Genomic DNA, 22196 nt, shown 5'->3' on the forward strand with positions numbered 1-22196 from the left:
AACGAGACGGTACTGTCTTGACGAATAAAAAAAGGAAAATGAAGAAAAGGCAAAAGGGCGTCAGCATCTCTATGCTCACCACTTTTGCGTCGTATATCCCAGAGGAAACTGGTCTGAGGAAATTCGATCTCTTTCGGACCGTAATTGAAAGTGGTGACTTTTCTTGCTGCGAACTCGACGGTGGCACGGCGTGACGGGGAAGAGTTCGAAATACGGAGGTCGAAACAGAAGATCAAAGACGAATGAAAATGGAAAGAGATAAGGCAAGCATGAGGCGCAACTTATTTCGTCAAGGTAGCGAAATAATGTCGTCGATCAAGCGAAGGACGCGGGCTCGAACCCGAAGAAGTGTTGTTGCCTGGGGAGATGGAGCGTAAGGAAGGAACAATCCAGTGGTATCAACAAAAAGGCAAGAGCAAAATCGCAGAGGAATAATGGGCAAGTGGAAAAGTTCAGTGGAGTTAAAACCCAATACCGCCTGCTTCGTCTGATCCCGTTGTTTCTGCAGGGCGCTACGAAGTTGGATTCCAGCAAACATGACCAACCCAGGCAGGGCCTGGCCTGTTTGGATCCTGGCCGACTCCGAGAACTATGTTGTAGCAATTCGTTCGTCGAGTGGTACATTTTACGCTCAGCTCAGGTCGTAGACCTATCAGTCAGACAATGCTCCTTCATCTGTGGCTTGACCTTTTGCTGCACTTCGGTTAATGTCCATCTGATTCGAAATCAGGGAAGGGTTACATGGCCATCATGTACGGTGCACCTTGATGCACATCACCTAACCTCGTCAATCGATTGATTCGCTTATCAGGCCTGGGCACAAGACAGATGGCGATCGTGGAGTGCCTCCTGCCATGAGCTCGACGGAAACATTCAAACTGGGTACCTGCCAGTCCGACCATTTTTATCCGAGCACCGATAAAAATACGATGAATGTTGTGGTGTATTTCTACGCCAACGTAGGTTTGACGTGGTTTCACGTGGGCCCGTGGGAAAATCAATACCGCCTCCAGCCGAGCTGTCTTGGGAAGTCAAGTGTGAATCCATTCATGAGGCTCGGCAACGACAAGATCATCCACTGATCAAGATTGGAGGTGTACTGTAGTTGCTGGCTGGTGGCACGTGACCCCGTAATTATTTTCGCGGCTGCCAACAATAATTCGGCGTACCATCGGACCAGGTACTTGTACTTGCAGGTAGTTAAGTACGCCGATGGAGTACATGTACAGTATAATACTTGCACAGCGCACGGAGTAATACAGCAAGCACTACAGAGTACCCCGTAACGTACTGTACATGTAAGTGTACTGTACTAGTACAACTAAGTACGTGCCGCCTCGTTCGTTACATCATCGCGACCATCGGAGTCACGACAGTGGCTGTGTCAAAATTTTGGCGATTTCGAGAACAGGCATTCTACACGACCAACAACAAGGCACGGATCTGCGGCAGGCAGAGATTTCTGCAGTCGCACCCGCCATTACAGCTACCACTGCACTACCTTCACGGCCCGTCCCCGACAGCACGAAGCTCGTTTTCTCACCATTCGACGCTCTCTCTGGCTTCAGTCGTTTCGGACCTTTTCGCCGAGCTTCGGGCTACGACTCCAACTGGTACCCCAAGGTAGCTGCGCGCGTGGCCGGGGCGAAAGGCTCAGCCTTGAACGGGACGATCGATCCTCAGCCGATCCGACGCGCCATGATTCGATCAGTGCTCGGCCTTTGGGCATCCCCTTTCCGGAGAGCGGGCACCCCAACGGCTGGCATCCGTCCGTGGGAGCACGTCTGGAAGAGACTATGCAGCTCGGAGCCAAGTCAGTCGCTGTCCCACGGTGCGCCATGGCCAACGTCAAGCCCGCTGCAGGCGGTGTTGCGGTCTGCACGCCAGGCCGGACCGCGACCAAGGGTGCCGACGAGCGGATGTCGGCCAAGGATCGGACAAACGCAACGTCGAGCATTTCACTTTTCTGCCTGGAGGAGGAGCGCCTCGGGATCCAAGGCTGAGGAGAAGCTGTCGCTGCGCGACCGACTGAAGAAGCTGTCCCGCGAATACGGCTGGTCGGCGGTGGGCGTCTACCTCGCGCTGAGCGTCTTGGACTTTCCCTTTTGCTTCCTGCTCGTGCGCGTCGTCGGCACCGACAAGATTGGTGCGTACGTACCGGACACGCCGGCGCAAGTCACTGACAAGATGATGACAGGCAAGATCGAGCAACGGGTTGTCTCGAGCGTCTCGAGCGTCGTGCCCGAGTCCGTTCGGGAAAAGCTTCACGAATACTGGCGATCCATCAAGGGCGTCGAGACGCAGACGCTGGGTGACGACTACATCAGCGAAACGGTGGAAATGGCAGGATGGGGTCTCGAGGAAGCGCAGGAACGAAACCAGGAGGAAGCCAGTACGTTGATCCCTCACCACGAGTGGTGCCATCGCGTCCCTCATGCAGCCGTGCCGCCTCGACGCGCGCCTGGTGAGGCTGTTCGCTGACGACGGAGCAGGTCTAGCAACGCAGCTGGCTCTGGCCTACGCCATCCACAAGAGTTTCATCTTCCTTCGGGTACCCCTCACGGCCGCCGTCACGCCACGAATCGTCAAGGTGCTCCGGTCCTGGGGGTGGAATATTGGCAAGCGGGTGCCGAAATGAAGCGGGCGGAGCGTGTGCGACTGCAGGTATTTGTTCGAGTAGGAGAGAGGGTGTGCGTGTACATGTACAAAGTATGATGGTAGAAACGACGGCATCAGGCCACGCAGGCGGCAGCTGAGCTGGCTTGGCAGTATGGATCATTTGACAGATGCAACCAATAGACAGGGCAAACAGAGACTATCGACTGTACATGAGATACTCGGGCACATGCATGAATACGGGTAGAGACACAGCCGTGGAGGGGGAGAGACATTGTGCAGGCACGCCAGCTAGGGTAGGTGATATTCGCGAAGACGGAGATGCGTGCAAGAAGGTTCGATGCTGCATGAGGCCGGTGCCATGCGACGAGTCGGAGCTTGCATCGTGGTGGGGGAGCTGGAGGCACGCATGCCATCCCAAGCATGCCGCACGAAGCCCACCAGACTGGGCTCCGTGCCACACACACACCGGCCACGACATTGCATCGGCCCCTCGTGCTGGACATGCTTCGGCGTGCGTGACAACGGCCGGACGTCCTCATTTCGGCCTCGCCTCTGCATCGTCTCGGCATCGTCTCGGTACTAGACGAGGAGCATATGGGGGGGGGGGGGGGGTCCGTTTCGAAAAAGGAGCCGCCCTCGTCGATAGTGTTCGCCTCGCCGCTCCGTCGGCCGATGGCGGAAGCTATCGTTTGCCTTGCATGCGAGTCCTTGTAGGATGCCGCAACCACCGGCCAAGCGCTGTGGGACGCCAGTTGGCAGAGCCTCCGACGATGCCGGTGAGAGATGAGCCGAGGGGGGATGAGAACGGGGCAGGTGATGAGTTGAAGGGAAGCCCCTCGGTCATCAGCACTTTGCCTTTCTCGCGTTGGCCATTTCTTGACCTTGCTTTTTCCCTCGACCGGTTCAGGAGCTGAACATCACGGATGGATACCATTCCATTCGCACGGTTACCCGCCGCACAGGCGTCGACACCTACCCGACGGCGACGGCAAGGGAACTAGGCAGCCGGTGGTGGGCCAAGAGTCAGCACGCCGGGCCCGGAGGCGTGACGCCAAACTGTGCATTGCATTTCACCCGCCTGCCGTCACAGAGAAATAGCCGACGCTGGCATAAACTTTCCGAGGGCCCAAGGGCAGCGTGTCTTGGCACTTGGGTGTTCTGCCCGTCGGTACGGCCACTCTTTGATGGCTGCAGCCTCGCTCGCCTCGGGCCCCCGGACAAGGGAGCAGGGGAAGGGAGCAGGGGAACGACGGGGATGGAAAGAGAATCCGGAAAGAGCCTGCTCACGACGAATCCTGGGCGAGCAGGGATAGAGGTGATGATTCATACTCCATCTCCATGTGACGGCCTCTGCTGTGGCATCGCATTCAACCGCTGCCGAGGCAGAGAGTTAAGCTTTGCCTCGGAGCAGCAACGTGACCTTGTGGAAATTACCAAGACCTTCCAAGCTCTGGGCACTGTTCCGGCTGCCCAATCGAGTATCCGTCCTGATGATGGTTACCAAGCTCGGGGCTTCTCGCATGATGAATTCGCGTGTGCCTATGTGCACCGTGCGATGTGCCCTTGCGGACTCGAACATCAATGTACGTAGGGGCTGGAAATTTGCTGTTTGCGTGCAGGGAGCCATGCCATGCGGACGCGCTCATTCGGTGCCGAGTCAGTCGCGTTGGCCGTTTTGACGAGACGAGGTTTCGACAAGGGCTACAAGAAGCATATCGATCTAGACGGTGGAATCTGCATTGACTCGCAGGCCCTGGTTGCAGGACCGCATGCAAGCGAGCGCAGTTTACGAGTTCTTGCCATCGATTCGTGGCGGTCCGGTCGCGCGGCCGTGGACAAGATTGCCAGTCTCTATCATGTCGCGATTCGTGGTGGAGTCTCGTCGCTATTTTGGTCACAATTCCCAGTCTACAACTGGACGATTTTTCGAGGTCCAAGCGGGCGAGGGCGATGACGAGGGCGATGACGAGGGCGATGACGAGGGCGAGGGCAATGACGAGAGCGGAGAGAGCTCACGAACCACCTATCGTTACTCGTATGTACATACACACCTACGCATGTTCACATGTACTGCACGTGCCCGTACGTCTTCTTTGGCCACTCGGAAAGTACCCGTCACGTCCTGGGCCTCCCGAGGAAGGAGATGACCGATGGATGATGATGGAAGGTGCAAGAAGCGCTGGCATGGCACGGACGACGGCCCGGTTTTGATCCAAACACAAGCAGCTGCCACGGGCTGCCACGGGCTGCCACGGGCTGCCACGGGCTGCCACGGGCTGCCATTCACTGTCACACCGCCGGCGGTGAAGGCGTGATCGGCTTCGGCGACGTCTCGCCTACCAGTTACCCACGAGGAAAGGTTTGTAGATGGAGGGGCAACAAGCGACATGCTGCGTACTTTGCGCCGTCGGTGCGAGGACCTCATGATCGGCCGTGCCCGTCGCATGGCGGCTTCAGCTCCGGCATCGCCACGCCTTTGATGCAGGCAAGTACAAGTACGTCATGATCAAGGAGGCGGACGCTGTCCGAAGGCCGACGGGACGAGGAGATGCTGCTCGTCCGAGTCTCGCGACAAGAACAGGGATGATGCGCCTGGTAATAAAAAGTAAGTTTTCCGCCTTGACGACCGAATGCCAGCCCTTCCTTGGTGCATGCGCAGAGTACTTGCCCTTGACATCTCATGCTTGCTGCATCTGTTCGCTGACAAGCTTTCGGTCGTCAGCGTCGGACTCGGCACCGAGAGAGACATGGGCCGCGATCAAGATACTCGAAGCAAACGCGCAACTTGGTGAGGAGAAGACAGCCGAGGTCCAGACGCGCAATTTGCACGTTATCGCCACGGATCACTCCGCAACCCCCCGCCGAGAATTTTCGGCGTGGGTATGCCGTACGCTCCGTCCCACCGTCCCACAAGCGTAGCGAACAAAGGTAAACACATCGATCGCATGGTCTTCTGTCGGCTTGCAAACCCCACCCCCAGTGGCAAGCTGCCGCCGCAACTGCACCAGACCGATGGCTCGGTGGCTTGCCTGCGTGGCTTCGACTTTATCCCTACGCCATGACGCAGTGAGCTGATTCTGCGTGGAGCATGCCTCCCTGCTCTGCCCTCCTTAACCACGGCACCGGAACGGCAGGGGACCGGTGGGTGGAAGCCAGTGCTCGACACCAACTTGCCGGGACATGGCGTTCCAAAGGAGCGTAAACGCTCCCAACCCATTGTGCGAATCGAGCCAACGTTTCGACTCGACCTCGATCCGTCTCCTCCTCTCTCCCTCTCCTCATCGCATCTCTCGTCGCGCACGAGTCGTCCTCGGCCAACACGGGACGGCCGGGAGGGGTCAATGACGTCCCTTGACATGAGCTCAGCCCTTCACCAGTACGCGCAGCACGGACGAGCGACGACGACGACGACGACGAAAGCTTACCGTCGCAGCCTGCTTGTTAGCCAGCCTTCAGTTGATGGCTGGCGGGGCGGTTCCGCACGAGTCGGTTGCGCCGTCGGCTTTGACTCGGAAGCCAGGAGAGCAAGCAGGAAATCTGCATGGAAAGTCTCGAACGCAGATAGGCAACAAAAATATGGTGCTGCATCCATTGTGTCGCAATACGCTGCTGGCGTGAACCCAGTTTCCCGGTAGGAACTAGCTGCTCGCGCGCCGACGAACAGGTGAGACGGAGAGCAACAATACCAAGCATGGCATCAGAATGTCACAGCCTTTTCGGCGTTCAATACTGGCCAAAATCGTCGGTCGAGGCGCCCCTAGGCATGCGCAGTGTGAGTGCCCAAGGCTCAGCGCCTGGTGGGGCAGACGGTGGTTCGTTACCCTGTGAAGGTTTGTACACACAAGGACATACTTACTGTACATGTGCCTGTCCTCCTTGCACACACGACGGGTTTGTACTTGGCGTACTGTACATGATTGCGAAACCATGAAGAGTACGGAGTGCTGTATTGTAAATAGTCAAGTCATAGTTACCCAGTAGGGAGCGACAAGCGTTAACCTAAACTGAGAAGGCACCAAATCACGTTACAAGTATTACAGTTCAATTATGCTTCGTTCCCCATACCAAGCCTGTACACGATCAAATGAGACAAAGGCGCGAGGTCGCGCGAGAGATAAGGAAGCAGATGTGACTTTACAGTTCGAGTTGGACATAACCAACGACGACAAAAAAACTCTATTCTCTCCCCTTGGCCGCAGCGGCGAGGTGAGGCGCAGTCTTGATGCGAATTTTGACTTTTGAAGGGGATGCCAGCCAGCGGCGCACACCGGCACAGCCAACGGGCGGCTCTGCTTCCAAGCGCTACCTGCCGTGGCCCGGCAGCTACAGGTAGGCACACACATACCTTGTAGCAGTGGCTCCAGCGGAACCCTTGTACTGTACTTGGGAGCGTATAGTATAGAGATAGAGCACAGAGCGCGGAGACAACACGACCAGCGCCGTTCTTTCACTCATCGTCACGTCACATGAGCACGAGCACCGGCCGCACGCATGCACGCCCAACGACACGCGCGCACATCTGGAGGACACGCTCGCACACAATGGCATGGCCCTCGGCGACAGAAGGCAGAGGCGACGGCCAAGACGGCTTGCGAAGCGGCACAGGCAACATGCTTGCACCGCACGGGACATGCACACGTTGACCGTACTTGAGCAGTGGCGTGCTCTGCACTGTAGGTGCGCGTGCCTACTAACGAACACTGCCTGCCGCGCGTATCCTCGCCCAGGACAAGTTACCGTGACGTCAAGGGGTGATGGGATGCTCGCGCCTGACGTGGTGGCACTAGCATAGCTCGCATATCGCTCGTAGAGGCAAAAACAAAAAAGGGCTCTCGGCGTTCCGCCATGATCGATTCGTGGACGAGAAATTCTATCCATCTCGCATACTTTCATTCGGATTCCGCAAAGGCATTGTGCCCTGCACGGACTCGCTAGCATTTTAATTGATTTGAATTTTTCGTAGCACTAAATTCTATTTCGTCCGCGCCGATTCGGTCAAGCGCCGGCCTCACATGGTTTTCGCCATGCCAAATGCGACAGCGTCGGCGACCGACTGGCAACGTCAGAAACCGTTCGAAACTCTGTCTGCCCATTTAAACTCCTGCCTGCCCCCCTTCGCCGCCTCAGCGCGGGGGGAGCAACAGCGTCGTGGAGTCGGGGAGTCGCGCTTGCGAAGCCGGCACCCACGCACACCACCAAGGGAGACCGACGTGGCTGCGGGCAGTTGCGCGGCTGCACCGACAGATTGGTTAGGCTTGCCACAGGCGTCGGGCGCCGTTTCCCGGACTCCCTTTCGTCGACGCCTTGGGCGTGGATGGATGCGTGGGTGGACGAGCGAGGGTTGGGAGAGGAGGACGCCTGCACCTGCACCGGTGATCTCGTGGCCATCGCCGACGGGGGGGATGGCGTACGGGGTACGGAGTACACGGTGGCGAGAAGGGAGTGCTATACTCGGTACGGAACAATTGGATGCATGTATCGGTACGGGGTTAGTACTATTCTTATGCGATTAATCATATTATGACTTTTTGCGACGCCGCCATCTGCCTTTTTCTCGTCGCACTACCAGGCACTATTTCATTCGCCATACGGCCCGTAAAACCCCGTATTACTTGAACTGCAGTACGGAGTGGTACGCTTTATACACATGGAATGCAATAGTTCGGTACCTATTACTACAGTACAAGTACTTGGTTCACCTCTCTCGTATTTCCGACCGTTGATGAACCATACCGGCGGCTTGCTCGTATGTACAGTAAGTAGTGGGGTTTTTCCGTCAGTCGTGCTGGCATGTATAGGTACGTAAATGTAAGTACGTACGGCCGTTCCATGTGCGTGCACTCTTCCTCGTTCCTGCAGGTTGGCCTAGGCAGCACAGACATGGAGGTGAGGTCTTGTGGGTGCACCGAGTACAACAGGTGCCGACGGAGCAAACGGTCGCCGATACGGGGAAAGGTGTACAGTACGGAGTATTCCGTACAGTTCTTGCCTAATGCAGTACCTTAAAGTAATTATACAGTAGATGTTCGCAGATAGGAGTACTAGGAACTGGTAGGACCAGGACTGCACTTGCAAGAGTACAATTATGTGTGGCTACCTATACTTGTACTAATTCGCAAGTACTTACTTATTCATCCGTACTCCGTACCTGCAAGTACCATTTCTTGCATACAAATATTAAGTACTTACAACTAGTAGTTGTGGGCACCTGCAGCGTACAACTAGTATGTACTTAAGTACTCCGTACTCCGTATTCACCTTAGCACATTTAAGTACAAGTAGGTATAGGTTAGTACTCTTTGCACATAACTTAGTCGACAACTATTAGTTGGAGGAGTCCACACGGGTAGCAGAAAGTACTACTAGCGCTCTGTACTCACAACTACTTGTACTCCGCACCAAGGTACCCAAGTACAGTACAGACTACCCTACTCCGTACAGAAAGTATATGCACTTTTTCTACAGTACCCATTGTATCCTGCGGCAAAGTCGGCAAGTACTTAATTCTTCACTACTAGGTAGCATGTCAAGACGTATCTTGCCAGGGCAGGAGTGCCTCGAAGCAAGTGCGCGCCGCGATACAGACGACCAGCACATACTTGCATCAGAGGCAAAAGTTGGTACTGTACTTGGGCAGCAGGACCTTATCATGCCCTTATTTCCACTCGGCGACCAAACTCCAGTGGGTCAGGCCAGCCACGAATGTGTGTTGAATCCTAGGACGAAGCTTGGCAAGGCCGATGTGACGCATCCACCCCGCCACCGCTGGCGGCAAAACTACTGATGCCACAGGACGAAGGGGAAAAGCTTATGCTGATGGACAGCCGGGCTGGATTTTAAATTTATCGACTTCCCTGACCCGTCTTCACGACCCGGCCGGACGAACTAGGCCCTCACTCGCTGCACCATGTGCATGTTGTACTGTAATAGTACGGGCAGGGCAGCCTGTGGGGGACCGGCCATATGCAAGCCAGCTGCCTCGTTGGCCCGCCCCGGCATCCTATTCCCCGTCCTCTGCCTCTGCGGCCTCTACTTCCTGAGGGGTTTCCCTCTGGCGACGAAAGTCCATCTCCATCTCGTCCGTGCGAGGAGGAGGCGGTTGGATCCAAAGATGACAAGTTTCCTTTGCTGGTTTAGACTTTGGCTCTTTTTTTTTTTTCCTTTTGCGTTGCCTTGTGCCCTATTTTGCCTTTGCCGATGACGAGTAGTATCTGCTTTGCGCACCTAGGCAGCAGCTGGAGAAGCGTGGCCACGCTCAGATGCGTCGAAAGTCCGGCACGAATCGGTATGGCCGAAGAGATGCCAAGGTTTGCCCGACAAAATGACTGGCGCATTGCACACCTCTCGGCTGGATTGGCTGGCTGGCGGGAGGCAACACAAATCCGTACCAACGGCTGGTGGCATCAGTGAACGATGGGTACTACCTAGTAGGTACTATTGATGAACTCTGTTGTCGGGTCGGTGCAACGACGGTGCGGGTACGTAGTTGTACATGCAATCGTATGCTCGTGCGCGGGCAGAAGCATGTACCTCGAGGCCACGCCCATACCCATGCGCAAGCATGCGCAAGTACTAGTCGCCGGTCTAGCGGCCAACATGGTGCATGGTAAGTGCTGTGAGTAGGCGCTGTAACTGCACTCCCATCTCTGAGAGTTGCGATTATTAGTTACGTACTTCGTGCTCGTTCCGACAGCCAACGTCGGAGCACTGCGTACTTGCAAGTTGGAGTACGAGTACGAGACCCGTAGGTGGCCGAGAGGCATGATAAAATAAACAGACATGCATGCGGGTTTCATTCTTCCGAGCCACCATTCATTGACACGCCCGTCTAGCGCCGCCATCATCCCGTTCCAGGACAATGTTCGGCGGCTCTCGCCATTCAGGAGCTTCCTTACCTACAAAAGCCGACGAGCATCTCGAACTCTCATTGGCCCGTAGGCCAGCACGGTATGCTGCGAAAAGCGAAAAGCGACACGGCGGCGCATAGGGCCGTCGCGAGGCACGATCAAGGGGAGAGCGAAGCAGAATCGGAACGCAGGTGCTCGCAGGGACCATGCGTGCATGCAAGCGACACTGAAGCTCGCGGGAAGAGCAGCACGCCGATGCGCTGCCGATGCGCTGCCGATGCGCTGCCGACAAAGATGCAGAGCAGATTCGACGTTGGCAGGGAGCAATGGCGGTGCCGCTTTTTTTTTGCCTTTTGGCGGAACGGTTGCCTGCACACGGCAGATGCGCGGCCGCAGGTCAGGTGCCCATTGAATGGACGACGTGCGAGATAGGGACGACGAGAAGGAGCATATACTTTTTTGCCCACGTGTGGGATTGAGTGAAGTGTGCCAGCGCCGCGCCGCGCCCCCGCCCACCCCCCCCCCCCCCTCTCCCTTCCTTAGGCCAAACCATGCGATGGGAGGGGCCACAAGTGCCGATAGGTAAACCGTAAACTTGGAATAAGCTCGCCTTACTCGGCCAGGCTTGCTCCATCCGTACGTCGTCTGAGTTTCGCTTCCGCCGCGCTCCAAAGTTTACGTTGCCGCCTGGCTTCGAATGCAATGTACCTGTTGTGATGCGTCAGTGAGCGAGAGGCGAGAGGCGAGCGATGCCTACAGCAGAGGTGCACCACCGCCGGTCCATCACATCATCTATGCCTTGGGAGACCTAGTCTACCAATTTTATTAAACTCTCCAATATAGCCGGCCGGCTCTCGTTCCTTTAAAAGACCAACAAGTACCCCCTATCGGCTTCCTGTCATGTGCCGTTCGAATCTCAGTTCCTGCCGTCGTCACCCTATCCATCGCCGCTTCGTTGTTGTATTACTCACACAACCATTCGTACGCGAGATTCGTGCATCACGTCCTCCGTACTTGCCTTGGCACTTGCCTCTACTTGTGCAAAGTACCCCGTCCTCGTCATCACTTCCTTGGTGGCACTGACCTACCTAACTCGTACACTTCCTCCGCTACCCGCACACTTCCTCCGCTACCCATACACTTCGGCCATCGTCCTGCATCAATTCGAGCACCGCCGCCTGAACCGGTACCAACATCAGCATCGGTGCCGGCATACATTCGCAAGTACATGCCTTTACTCGCGGTACGGATCACCTTGAGAGATCGATCCCCTCATCCGTCCACTTGCATCTCAGCTTGAGCGGTCGTTACACGCTATACCGTTTCCTCGGTCCCCCTACCACCCACCACTTCCGCCTACCACCTTGCCGTCTACCACCTTGCCGCCCACAACCTTTCCGCCTACCACCACCACCACCAACCAACCAACTGCCAGTGCCCCATAGCCAACCTCGTTGTTAAAACGAAACGTCCCTTTACTTTTATTTTTTCTTTTCTTTTTCCACATACCATACCCAGTCCTGTCCTGTTTGGACACACCTCACATCCCGAACACGCGCACACGCCCCTTGTCGTACACATAGGTCGCCGACCTGTCCGTACCCCGTACGAACCTCAAACGCATCTTCCTTCCCTCCGCGCCTCCACGCCTCCACGCGGGAACACGCTGCACTGCAACGGACGAGCAGGCAGACAGACCAAGGTACCGTGCTGTACCCGGCACATGTCGACGGCAGGTCTCACTTCGCTCTGAACCAACCCATCCCGTCATCGGACCACCATTGAATGAGACCCCTCGTCTCTTCTTCGTCACGTCGCACACCCCCTCACCACCCCTCCCCCTTCATCAGCAGCAAGTCGGGTGGGCTCGTCCCGTCCAGCCAGGGCCTGTAGCGCACATTACTGCCGCGGCGGTCGCTCAGTCACACTCCACGCCCACGTCCGCCTGTCCACCGAAGCACACTTACCTGTAATAAATACATGACCGGCTCGCCGTCGCCTACGCTGCGTACCATGTTGTCCGTCTACCCTCCCGATTCTCATCAGCATCAGGAATACCACCACCAGCATCGTCAGCACTACGAGCAACCGTCGACCTACATTCAGCCGCATCCACAGCAGCAGCAACAGCAGCAGCAGACGCAACACCAACCCCCGCCACCACCGCAACACCAGCACCAGCACCAGCACCAGCACCAGCACCAGCACCAGCACCAGCACCAGCACCAGCACCAGCACCAGCACCAGCACAGCCCTCCTGCCGGCCAAGCGCACAACGCACAGTTCAACACGATGCCTCACCGCGAGTCCGTCTCCCCGGTCGTGGGCCACCAGACGTTACCCCCAAGCGCCGGCTCGGCATCCAAGATATCCCAAGACGCGGCCGTCGCGCAGGCGCTCGAGATAGCCCGCGAGAGCCCCGACGGCGCGTCGGATCCCACCGTCAGCAGCATCCTGGACCACGCGCTTGCCAACATATGGGCCAAGGTCAAGGCCGAGCCCACGACGTACCTGATGACGAGGGACGAGTTTGCCGTCTTCAACTTCTTCCAGCACCGCTTCGTCGGCGACAAGGATGCCGTCGCCGCCCGGAAGCGCTTCTGGGACAACTTTAGGGTGTAGCCGACTTGGGCCGACGGCGCTCGCGAGCGCAAGCTCACTTGGTCGGCTTGACGATGAGCATGGACCGACCGATCGATGGACGACCATGTGCGGGCGCAGCCAGTCCACGCACGAAGCGGCACGAGAGCCCGCCGCGTGCCGCACGCAAGCGCCAGGCTCGCATCGACTGCCGTCACGCGTCGGTCGTGCAGCCCAAGCAAGCTGCGACTTTGGCATATGCCGCACCCGTCGGTCGGTGCTCGATTCTGGTGCGGCGCCTCGCGCCACCAGGGGACATGGACACGCTGGAGGGGAGAGACCAACTCATGGGCCGCGAGGAAGGACGGGGGCTCCTTTCGTGGCGGAACAGAGGATCCAGCGCACCACGGTCAAGGGGCAAACGGTTACGAGGATTGAGGAGGGGCGGCGAGAGATTCCCTCGGGGCGAGCCAGCGACGGTGCCTCTTCGTTCGCCGCGCGCATTTCCTCGTGGGTGCCCTGCTAGCACGTATGCATGATTCATAGGCGGAGCCGGCTTCCGGCCGTTGATCGATCCAGTACGGAGTACGGAGTACATGTAAGTAAGTGCTGCATTAGACTAGGACGTATACTTTCTGTGCGGAGCATCATGATCGTACTTGGTACGTACGGAGTACATGTATACGAATACGAGAATTACTACGCAATAGGCCCTTTCTGCGTCTGGCCTTTAGCATTCAGTGTGTCGACAGGCTTTCGTGTTCTTGCAGGTGCGTGCTTGCACGGGTCCGCACTCCGTACGGAGGGTGTAAGCGTACAGTAAGTAAGTACGTGTACTTTCATACATACTTTGTACTATGTTTAGCCTTGAATGCTATGCCTGCTGCCCCCGCAGCATCCTTGCCAGACTGGCTGTCAGTCACTCTTGGCGGGCCCGGACGGGGATTTCAGGGTCCGCCGCCCGAAACGTTGGATGGCCCCGCCCCCAGCGCCAGGGCACCCGCTGCGAGCGCGAGGGGGGCCTTTCCGCTTCGGAGCCTGAAAATACAGTACTTGCAACACTGGAGCCTCAAAATACATCATCGGCACCCTTCCTTTGATCCAGCGACAGCTGGCCGTCACCATCTCCGGTTCCGAGCCCCCTGCCAGTGTCCAACGGACGACCAACGTCAACCACAAGGACCGACCGGAATCGGCGCTGCGCGTGTCCTCGGCGTGCCCATCTCTGGTTGCCCGTGCTTCTCGCCGACCGACCTGGCCGTTCATTTGTGGACCAAATCTCGACGGCGTCGAAGTGAACTCGACAAAGCGTGGAGGGGAAGATGCAAAAGTACAGGTACGTGCAATCAGATGGAGCCTCCGGTCCAACGCCGTATCGCAATCTGCAAGTAAACCGCCACCGCACCGACTGCGACGGATCCTTCAAAAGTATCCTCCGAGGCCATGATTTGCCTGTGCCGTACATGGATATCATCTTGTCCTCCTCCCTGGAGGGATGTTTGCAGCGTAGTTGTAGTTTGTCGCTACCTGATGACTACTCAGCGGCTGTACGAGGGCTTCCGGGCATAGCATGGCTTCGAGCCATTGCGCCGAGCTCTAGCTCGTACGAGTTCAAGCTCGTACGAGTTAAAGCTTGCAGAAGCTCTCTGTCCGTGCCGAGCACGGCAAGCAAGTGATAGTTTGTGCTTGTACTTAAATGGATAGAGGATAGGACGGGAAGTTACATGCATGCCCTTGCATGCCGCGTATACTTATTTGGTACACGGCAGAGAATGGCGTTTCGTGCTCCAAACACTTGTCAAGTGCTGTATCGCGGTGCATATACAGTAGATAAGGCGGCTTATGCTGCACTCTTCCAGAATACCCTCCATCCGATTGGGTAAGCTTGACGCAGCCTAGGCGAAGTTGCACCAGCTAGCTGCACTGGCACGTACCAGTCCGGTAATTGTCAGTCGGTAATAAGTACGGAGCACTACTCCGAACAAATAAGAATATTTATAGTGCGTTTTCTGCACACGGTACGCTTACCTGTGCATATTCTCTTGTCGCATGCGTCCCCTGCCGTGGTCAACGCACTCGCCGCTGTCGCTGCGCCTTGGTGAGCGTTGTGCGAGGTTGCATTTCATCTTGTAGTAGTCCCCCCCCCCTCCTGCCGTGGTGACAATGATTGCCCTGCGCGACACCATCGACACATGTTTGCAGCTCGGTGCCGTTGGGATGCATTGGAGCGGGCTGCTCGTCCTCGCCGGCCGGTTCGAGCCTCGCCGCCCCCTCGATGCCCATGCAATTCCGGGGAGAGAATTGGACCACGCTGGGCATGGCATGGTTAGCATGCAATGCAAGACCTTGTTGTGTTTGGTGCTCTTCGCTACGACGCACACGGCGCCGACGTCGCATCGAGGGATTTCCAAGCCAGGCGGTTCACAGTGCATGCACCAGCAAGCATGACACTTGGTAGGATACTGGGGTTTATTCGTACTATTCATGCTCGTACATGAACGGAGAAAACAGCAACTTGTGCTGGTACGCTTACGTACCCCTATTTCCTGTGCAGGCATTCATCCGAAGAGCACCCAATCTGTTCGTCGCAGGCGTTGCTGGCCACCATCGTCACCGTCGCCGCTGTTGGGCGGCCGCGCTCCAAGTCCGGCCTCCGCCACGACCGACTTGGAAATTAAGCTTCCATCTGCTTCTGCCCGACCAAACCAACGAACGCGTATGAGCTTTCGCAGCGGCCATCTCGGGGCGTTCCACCGCAACTTTGACGTGACAATGGTTCATGCTCGCGGCCGTCGCCGCTGTCGCCAACCGCGGCATCTGCGGCCTTCAAACGCACCTTCCATTCCTGATCGCCCAGCCAGCCCCCGCGCAGGATAACAACTTTGCCGCTGCTCCTCTACTCCTCCTCCTCCTCTTCTTCTTCTTCCTCCGCCTCCTCCGCCTCCTCCTCCATCCCATTACTCTCGAGCCAACGCAAATCATCCCGCTGTGCCGCCGATCCTGCCATCGCCGGACTGACGCTGCCGACGTGGCCATGATGCTTCTACGCCTCTGGTATTCGGCCCTCTTCCTGGCCTCCTCGGTCAGGGCAGCTTCCGCCGCCGTCGGCCTCGCTGGCTTCCGCGATTCGATCCGCAGTCTTGGTGGTGAAACCAATGCCGGCGTCGACGCCGACGCCGACGCCGACGCCGCCCCTGCGGAGCCTCTGCGCTGCTTCGAGGTCAGGAGTCCGGTCTTGACGCACCTGGGCCTCGTCATCGACGACAGGACCATCGAGCCCGACATCCCCAGCTACCACCATCCCTTTTGTCACCAGACTCTCATGGTGCACGTCTTCGGCAACAGCTACGGCCAGCCGTTCGTGGCCGACTACAAGCCGCCTCCCGGCTGCCCCTTCCGCAAGGTGCTGATCAAGCTGGACGTCGTCTCCGAAGGCCGCCAGTTCGATCGCCTCGCCACCATGTGGCTCGGCGACGTCGAGGTCTGGCGAACGTCGACGGCCGAGCCCAAGCCCCGCCCCGGCATCGCCTGGACCTACTGGAAGGACATGTCCCACTACCTTGCCCTCTGGATGGAGCCCCAGAAGCTCATCTTCGACCTCGGCAACCTGATCAACGAGCGGTACACGGGCCACTTCAACGCGACCCTCACGGCCTACTTTTCGGCCGAGGGTCCCGTCGGCCCGCACGCAAGGCCGGCAAACGTCGTGCTGCCCATCTCGGCCCGTCGCAGTCACGAAGGAAAGCCCAGCGCGTTTACCTACCCGGACGAGAATGCCGAGGCCAGGCTGACGCTGCCACGAAACATCCAGCGCGCCGTCGTGTCCATATCCGCCAACGGCCAGGCGGGCGAGGAGTTTTGGTGGTCCAACGTACCCAACGAGGGCGCCGACACCTTTGCCAACGTCACGCTGCAGACGGGCGGCAGCTTCCGCGAGGTGAGGCTCCTCATCGACGGCCGGCTGGCCGGCCTGTCCTGGCCCTTCCCCGTCATCTTCACCGGCGGCATCTCGCCGCCGCTGCACCGGCCGATGGTCGGCATCGACGCCTTCAACCTCCGCGAGCAGGAGATCGACGTGACGCCCTGGCTCGGCCTCCTCGCCGACGGGTTTGAGCACAAGTTCAGCTTGCAGGTCGTCGGCCAAGGCGAGAAGGTCGTCGCCCGCTACTGGATCGTGTCCGCCAAGCTGTTCCTCTGGCTCTCCAATGGCTCTCGCCCGTCGTCCGGCAGCATGCCCAAGGTGAGGCTCGTCCGGGACAACTACCGGCCGGGCGTCGTCTCCACGGCCAACAGCCAGCTTCTGTACAACCAAACCATCACGCGCTACTTGGAGGTCACGTCGCGCGTCTCGAGGCCGTCGGGCACGGCCGAGTTGACGTGGAAGCAGGGCATGGAGATGTCCAACGTCGGTCTCGTCCGGGAAATGGGAAACCACCAGCAAGTCATGGCCAGCTACCGGGGAGAGGACAAGTCCACGGATGATTCCGTGCCGATTTACTACTCATCCTACAAGTACCCTCTGGCGACGAGCTACCGGTCGAGGTCGCCCGACGGCCCCTACAGCCTGACGCTGGACGCGAACCTCACCCAAGGGCAGGAGCGGGTCATCACGGGCCTCGCCGTCTTCCCCACCGGCCTCGAGGCCTTCTCGCGAGCGCTCGGCCAGTCGCAGAAGAGGGGCATCGACCTGAGGACGGCGCGCAACGGACGGGCCTTCTTCTACCAACGCGACGGAGGGAAGAGCAGCGGCGGCTTCGGCAGCATGCGGCAGCAGTTCGAGTTCGGCGGCCGCTACTACGATGCCCAGACGCCCGTCTTCAAGCCCAACCCGATCCTGTTCAGCCGAGAGGTGGCGGTGGTGAACGAGACGACGACGGTGGACAGGATATACCTGTGGAACTCAACGGCGCAGCCGGAGAGTTACGAGTCGAAGCCGATGCCCATGGCTGACGAGGACTCTTTCGCCGGCGTGCCGACGCACCTCGCCGAAGGCGGCGTTTCGTCCATCGCCTCTGGGGACCCCTTGCGAAGCCAAGCCAAGGCTCTCGTGCGACAGCGACGAGGGGCCGCCAACGAACGGCATCCCGACACCGCTTGAGCCGGGGAGGCGACGGCAGCAGGGCGCGGAATATGCATGACGACATGCTTGTTGGATTCACACACGCAGCATGCATGTACCGTTGATAGTCTTTTTTTTTTTTTTGGGTACGACCGACCACGAGTCGTCGAAGCGTGGCATGGTTTAGGATAGGGTCAAACGTTGGTGATGACATGGGGCGACTTCAAAAGCGTGGCATGGTTCAAGTAGGTTCAAAATATGGCGATGCAATGGACTCGATTGCCGGAGCGCGTGAGCCAACACTCTCGCCAGATACTGCGCTAGCGAGGCAGGCTTCCCGGACGAGGCGAGATTGGCAGGTCGAACGGCGGAAAGTGAGGCTGCTGCGGCGCTGAAAATGGCTTCTTCCATCGCGCGACCGAGTCTACTGGATGCGGCACGCACGCCATGCCGATTGAGCTCGGACGTTGGGGAGAATAATGGATTGGCGATGAGGAAGCACGGGCTGCAGCGGTTCATGCTGACCAAGGCGGCGAGTTCGCGAGGCCATCACGCAACGACATGCGGTGGCCCCAACCAATCGGCCAGCTGGACATGTGCGAGCGCACCAGCTGCGGTCCAAGGACGTTGAGACGCAAGCACGGGCACGGCCGAGGTGTTTGCTGACCCGATCTGGACGGACCTTGTGGTCGCATCAACCAAGGTGCGCTGCGCCATGGCGTTCCCTGGACGACGCGAGTTTTTCGACCAAGGGTTCATCGGATCGGACATGGAACATGAAACATCGGGCCCGGCATGGGTGGGGGGCGAGTCCATTCACCTCGCGGTTGTCGCGATGCCGGAGACACGGGAATAGCTGCGTGGTTGCGAAAAGGACGTAATATGCCAGTCGTCGAATGCGGCATTCTGCATTCCGGACATGGCAGGGATCGGGCTCGGCGGAGTCGGTGAATTCGGCGTTTCCGTGCGCTGGGCGGCGGGAACTGAACGGGACAGCCTTGGCGGACTCGGGATCGGGGAGGGGCAGGGTTCAGGTGGATCGGCGCCGAAAGCGGACGAGGTGCTTGGGCACAGAAAGCCTGGGCGTCTCCAGCCAGGTCCGTCTGCGAGTACTGTATGTTGTAATATTCTACATGTACGGAGTAAGCAGTATAGTTGTAATTATGTACCACCGCTGTACGCTCAAGTATCACTGCTTGCAAGGTACAGTATCAAGGTACTACGCTCAAGCATCACTGCTTGCAAGGTACAGCATCAAGGTACTACGCTCAAGTGCCACTGCTTGCAACGTACAGCAACAAGGTACATACTGTACCTTGTAACTACTGAGCAGAATGAGATGCGGCGTCACGTCCACGTCAGGCCGAGTAGAGCAACGGAAAGAAAAAGAAAAAAGAAAAGTTTCGGTCGATGGCGCAAAAGGAAACCAAGCGACTGATCTCATGGCTGGCTGATTAGGTGAATGGTTTGCGTCAATGAATGAATGACGGAGCTGCCGGTGCGCCGCCGACGCGCTCGTGCAAAGGGCCAGGAGCGGTGCTGGCGGCAAGCAAAACAATGGGCAGCCTCATGGAGAGTCGGAATGGCTGCTTTGTTTTGGACCCTGTTTGACTCCAGCGTCGCGTCGAGCCTGTCGCGTCCGTTGGGAGGTGGCGAACGAGCCGGATGGCCGCGATGCACAAGCGGCCAACTGCAACCAGTTCGTTGGTGAGCGAGTATTTACTTGGCAAATCGGCAGGTGCTTTGTAATGGGCGTAGGCACTAATTAGCCCTGGTTGCACACTGCATCACCAAGACCTGTACTTGCTCCGTAGTGCTAGCCTGCCGTAGCGCCCTGTGCCTGGTGCGAGCTGCAAACTACTAGGTACACAGCGCCCTGCCCGCTGTAGCGCCGCTGAAGCGCCTGCCTACCTAGCCTAGTCGCTGCCGCGTCCAGGCGGCCCGGAGGCGGACGGCCAGCCAACGCGATGGGCAAGGCTGCCTGCGTGGGGCCGGTTCGACACCAATGACCTCATGGCACCCCTGGCAACCTACCGATGCTTCCGGCGCCAATCAGCGGCGATTCAGCAGCAAAACGGGCATCATCGACTCCCACGGAAACAGCTTGGGCCGGCAGTGGGCTGCTGGTGGGCGCGGCCTTCCCGGCATTCAATACAAGACGTTACCTTACCCTCAACCCCAACCGTTAACCTTGGGCCTCCGCACCTTTGCATCGTTAGTTCTCGCTTCCGCTCACAAACACATCATTTCGGCTCCATCAATTCGTATCGCTTCGTCACAATCATCGTCTACATCGTCATCTCCCATCGCCATCGCCATCGCCATCGCCATCCATCCTCGTCATCGTCGCCTTATTCCGTGGCCCTCGGCAACGACCGACATACGCGCTCCATCATCCCGACGATTGCTCGTTGTTGTCCGTTCGTACCGACCTCCCGTCAGCTGTGTGCCTCGATCGCTCGGCCAGCGGTGCAAGTGTTGCAGAAAAGCAGGTCCTTTCGAAACGCCTCCTTATACTCGTCCAACTCTCACCAACCATCCCGCGACGATCCCAGCCCCATCATGTCGAGCATCATCAGCATCGTCCTTCGGGCCGCGGCCCTGCTCTGGACCCTGCTCATCACGGCCCTCATCGGCAACGTCATCGCGACAAACATCAACGCCGCCACCTCGGCGACGGCGGCCGTCAACTTCACCATGTTCGTCGCCGTCCTCTGCTGGATCGTCTGCCTCTACGGTCTCGTCGCCGGCTTCGTCTCGGCGCTCGGCGCCGTCATGGTCCTCCTCGTCCTCGACGTCCTCGCCGTCCTCTTCACCTTCATCGACGCCATCGTCCTCGCCGCCAAGCTCGGCGCCGTCAACTGCGGTAACATCCGGAACGCCGGCCTCTCCGACAGCTGGATCGGCTTCGGCTCGGCCGACGACGAGAAGCGTTGCCGCGAGATCCAGGCAAGCACCGTCTTCATGTGGTTCCTTTGGCTCTGCCTCTGCGGCGCTCTCTTCTTCACCATCAAGGAGTGGCGCGGCGGTTTCGGCGGTTCCATGCGCTCGTCGCGACCGAGCATGTCTCAGGTTGGCGTATGAGAAATCGGCGTCACGGCATGCCATGCCAGAAAGCCAATGCCCACCAACGCCCACCCACCGGTCGTTGCGTCACGCCATGCCATTTCCCCACCCGGTCGGGCCTGGTGCTCGCCGGTGATGCAGACCATGACGCAGTTGCGGCTGTCCATCGTTTGTCGTCGTTGTCATCGTCGTTGTACTTGTTGGGAAGGATGGTAATGAGAGTTTAGGCTTTGTTTCTCCGCTTGGACACGTGGGACAATGCCATGTATGATATACAGATTCAATGCCAGGAAGCCTTGGCCAGGGCCATCCGTGCCCATTGTGCTGTGCGTCGATTCGACTTCCACCTCTTGTTCGTCGTCTTGCTCGAAGGCGGAGGGGGGGTTCAGGCCGTTGGTTTGCAATGCCCACGGCAGCGTTATTCCGGCCTGGACGTCGAAGCTCAGCGCTCCGATCAATCAGTGCAAGCCTTTTCGTCGCATCCTTTGTCGTGCCCCGTCCTTCATGGCAACAGGTGCGGTTCAGGTGCGCATGTCGCCTTTTCATCGCATCCGTTGTCGTGCCCCCATCCTTCATGGCAGCAGGTATGGTCCAGGGGTGCGCATGTCAACTTCTCCCCCGCACTATACTCAACGCACCGAGCCACATGAAAGTCGGTTTCCTGACGTGTTCAGAACAGGATGGGAAAAGGCGGCGTCAACGTGGTCAAAAACACCATATGGGCCAAACGAACTCGAGACCCCCCCCCTCCCCGGCACGCTCTCGGTACCTCCGTACTGTCTAGCGCCATGGTGCTGGTATAATGTCATCGTTGTCGCAAAGTGCTGGAGCTCAATCACCGGTACGGGCTATTGGACCTCGTGAAAGTTGTGTGCGTAGCGAGCCGCCAGGCTAGCACTACTGCTGCAGTCTCGATGCATACGTATGGACTCGTCTCGTGCATCTCATGCACGCACCAGTCATGGTCGCCGACCGCTCTAGCAACTCTCCTTCACGCCCGCCTCTGATGCTCAAAACGGTGCACC

At 58.1% G+C, this 22196-nt stretch overlaps 5 protein-coding genes across 5 annotated transcripts; all 5 read left to right on the forward strand.

Moving 5' to 3' along the window:
- Positions 1–1838: 1838 nt before the first annotated feature.
- Positions 1839–2638, forward strand: DCS_01501 (uncharacterized protein; the record flags this gene model as incomplete). The annotated part of the gene is made up of 3 exons (XM_040798833.1): positions 1839–1921; positions 1977–2392; positions 2493–2638. The coding sequence occupies 3 exons, from the start codon at positions 1839–1841 to the stop codon at positions 2636–2638; spliced, it is 645 nt and encodes a 214-aa protein (XP_040659716.1).
- A 1611-nt stretch (positions 2639–4249) lies between these two features.
- DCS_01502 (uncharacterized protein) lies at positions 4250–4934 on the forward strand (the record flags this gene model as incomplete). The annotated part of the gene is made up of 3 exons (XM_040798834.1): positions 4250–4477; positions 4527–4654; positions 4787–4934. 3 exons carry the CDS (start codon positions 4250–4252, stop codon positions 4932–4934), a joined length of 504 nt encoding a protein of 167 aa, XP_040659717.1.
- Positions 4935–12479: 7545 nt separating this feature from the next.
- On the forward strand, positions 12480–13088 carry DCS_01503 (uncharacterized protein; the record flags this gene model as incomplete). Its single annotated transcript, XM_040798835.1, has 1 exon — positions 12480–13088. One exon carries the CDS (start codon positions 12480–12482, stop codon positions 13086–13088), a length of 609 nt encoding a protein of 202 aa, XP_040659718.1.
- A 2737-nt stretch (positions 13089–15825) lies between these two features.
- On the forward strand, positions 15826–18144 carry DCS_01504 (peptide-N4-asparagine amidase A; the record flags this gene model as incomplete). Its single annotated transcript, XM_040798836.1, has 1 exon — positions 15826–18144. One exon carries the CDS (start codon positions 15826–15828, stop codon positions 18142–18144), a length of 2319 nt encoding a protein of 772 aa, XP_040659719.1.
- Positions 18145–20667: 2523 nt separating this feature from the next.
- Positions 20668–21189, forward strand: DCS_01505 (MARVEL-like domain protein; the record flags this gene model as incomplete). Its single annotated transcript, XM_040798837.1, has 1 exon — positions 20668–21189. One exon carries the CDS (start codon positions 20668–20670, stop codon positions 21187–21189), a length of 522 nt encoding a protein of 173 aa, XP_040659720.1.
- Between the last annotated feature and the right edge of the window lie 1007 nt (positions 21190–22196).

Source organism: Drechmeria coniospora, chromosome 01 (assembly GCF_001625195.1).
Source record: "Drechmeria coniospora strain ARSEF 6962 chromosome 01, whole genome shotgun sequence".
Taxonomy (NCBI): domain Eukaryota; kingdom Fungi; phylum Ascomycota; class Sordariomycetes; order Hypocreales; family Ophiocordycipitaceae; genus Drechmeria; species Drechmeria coniospora.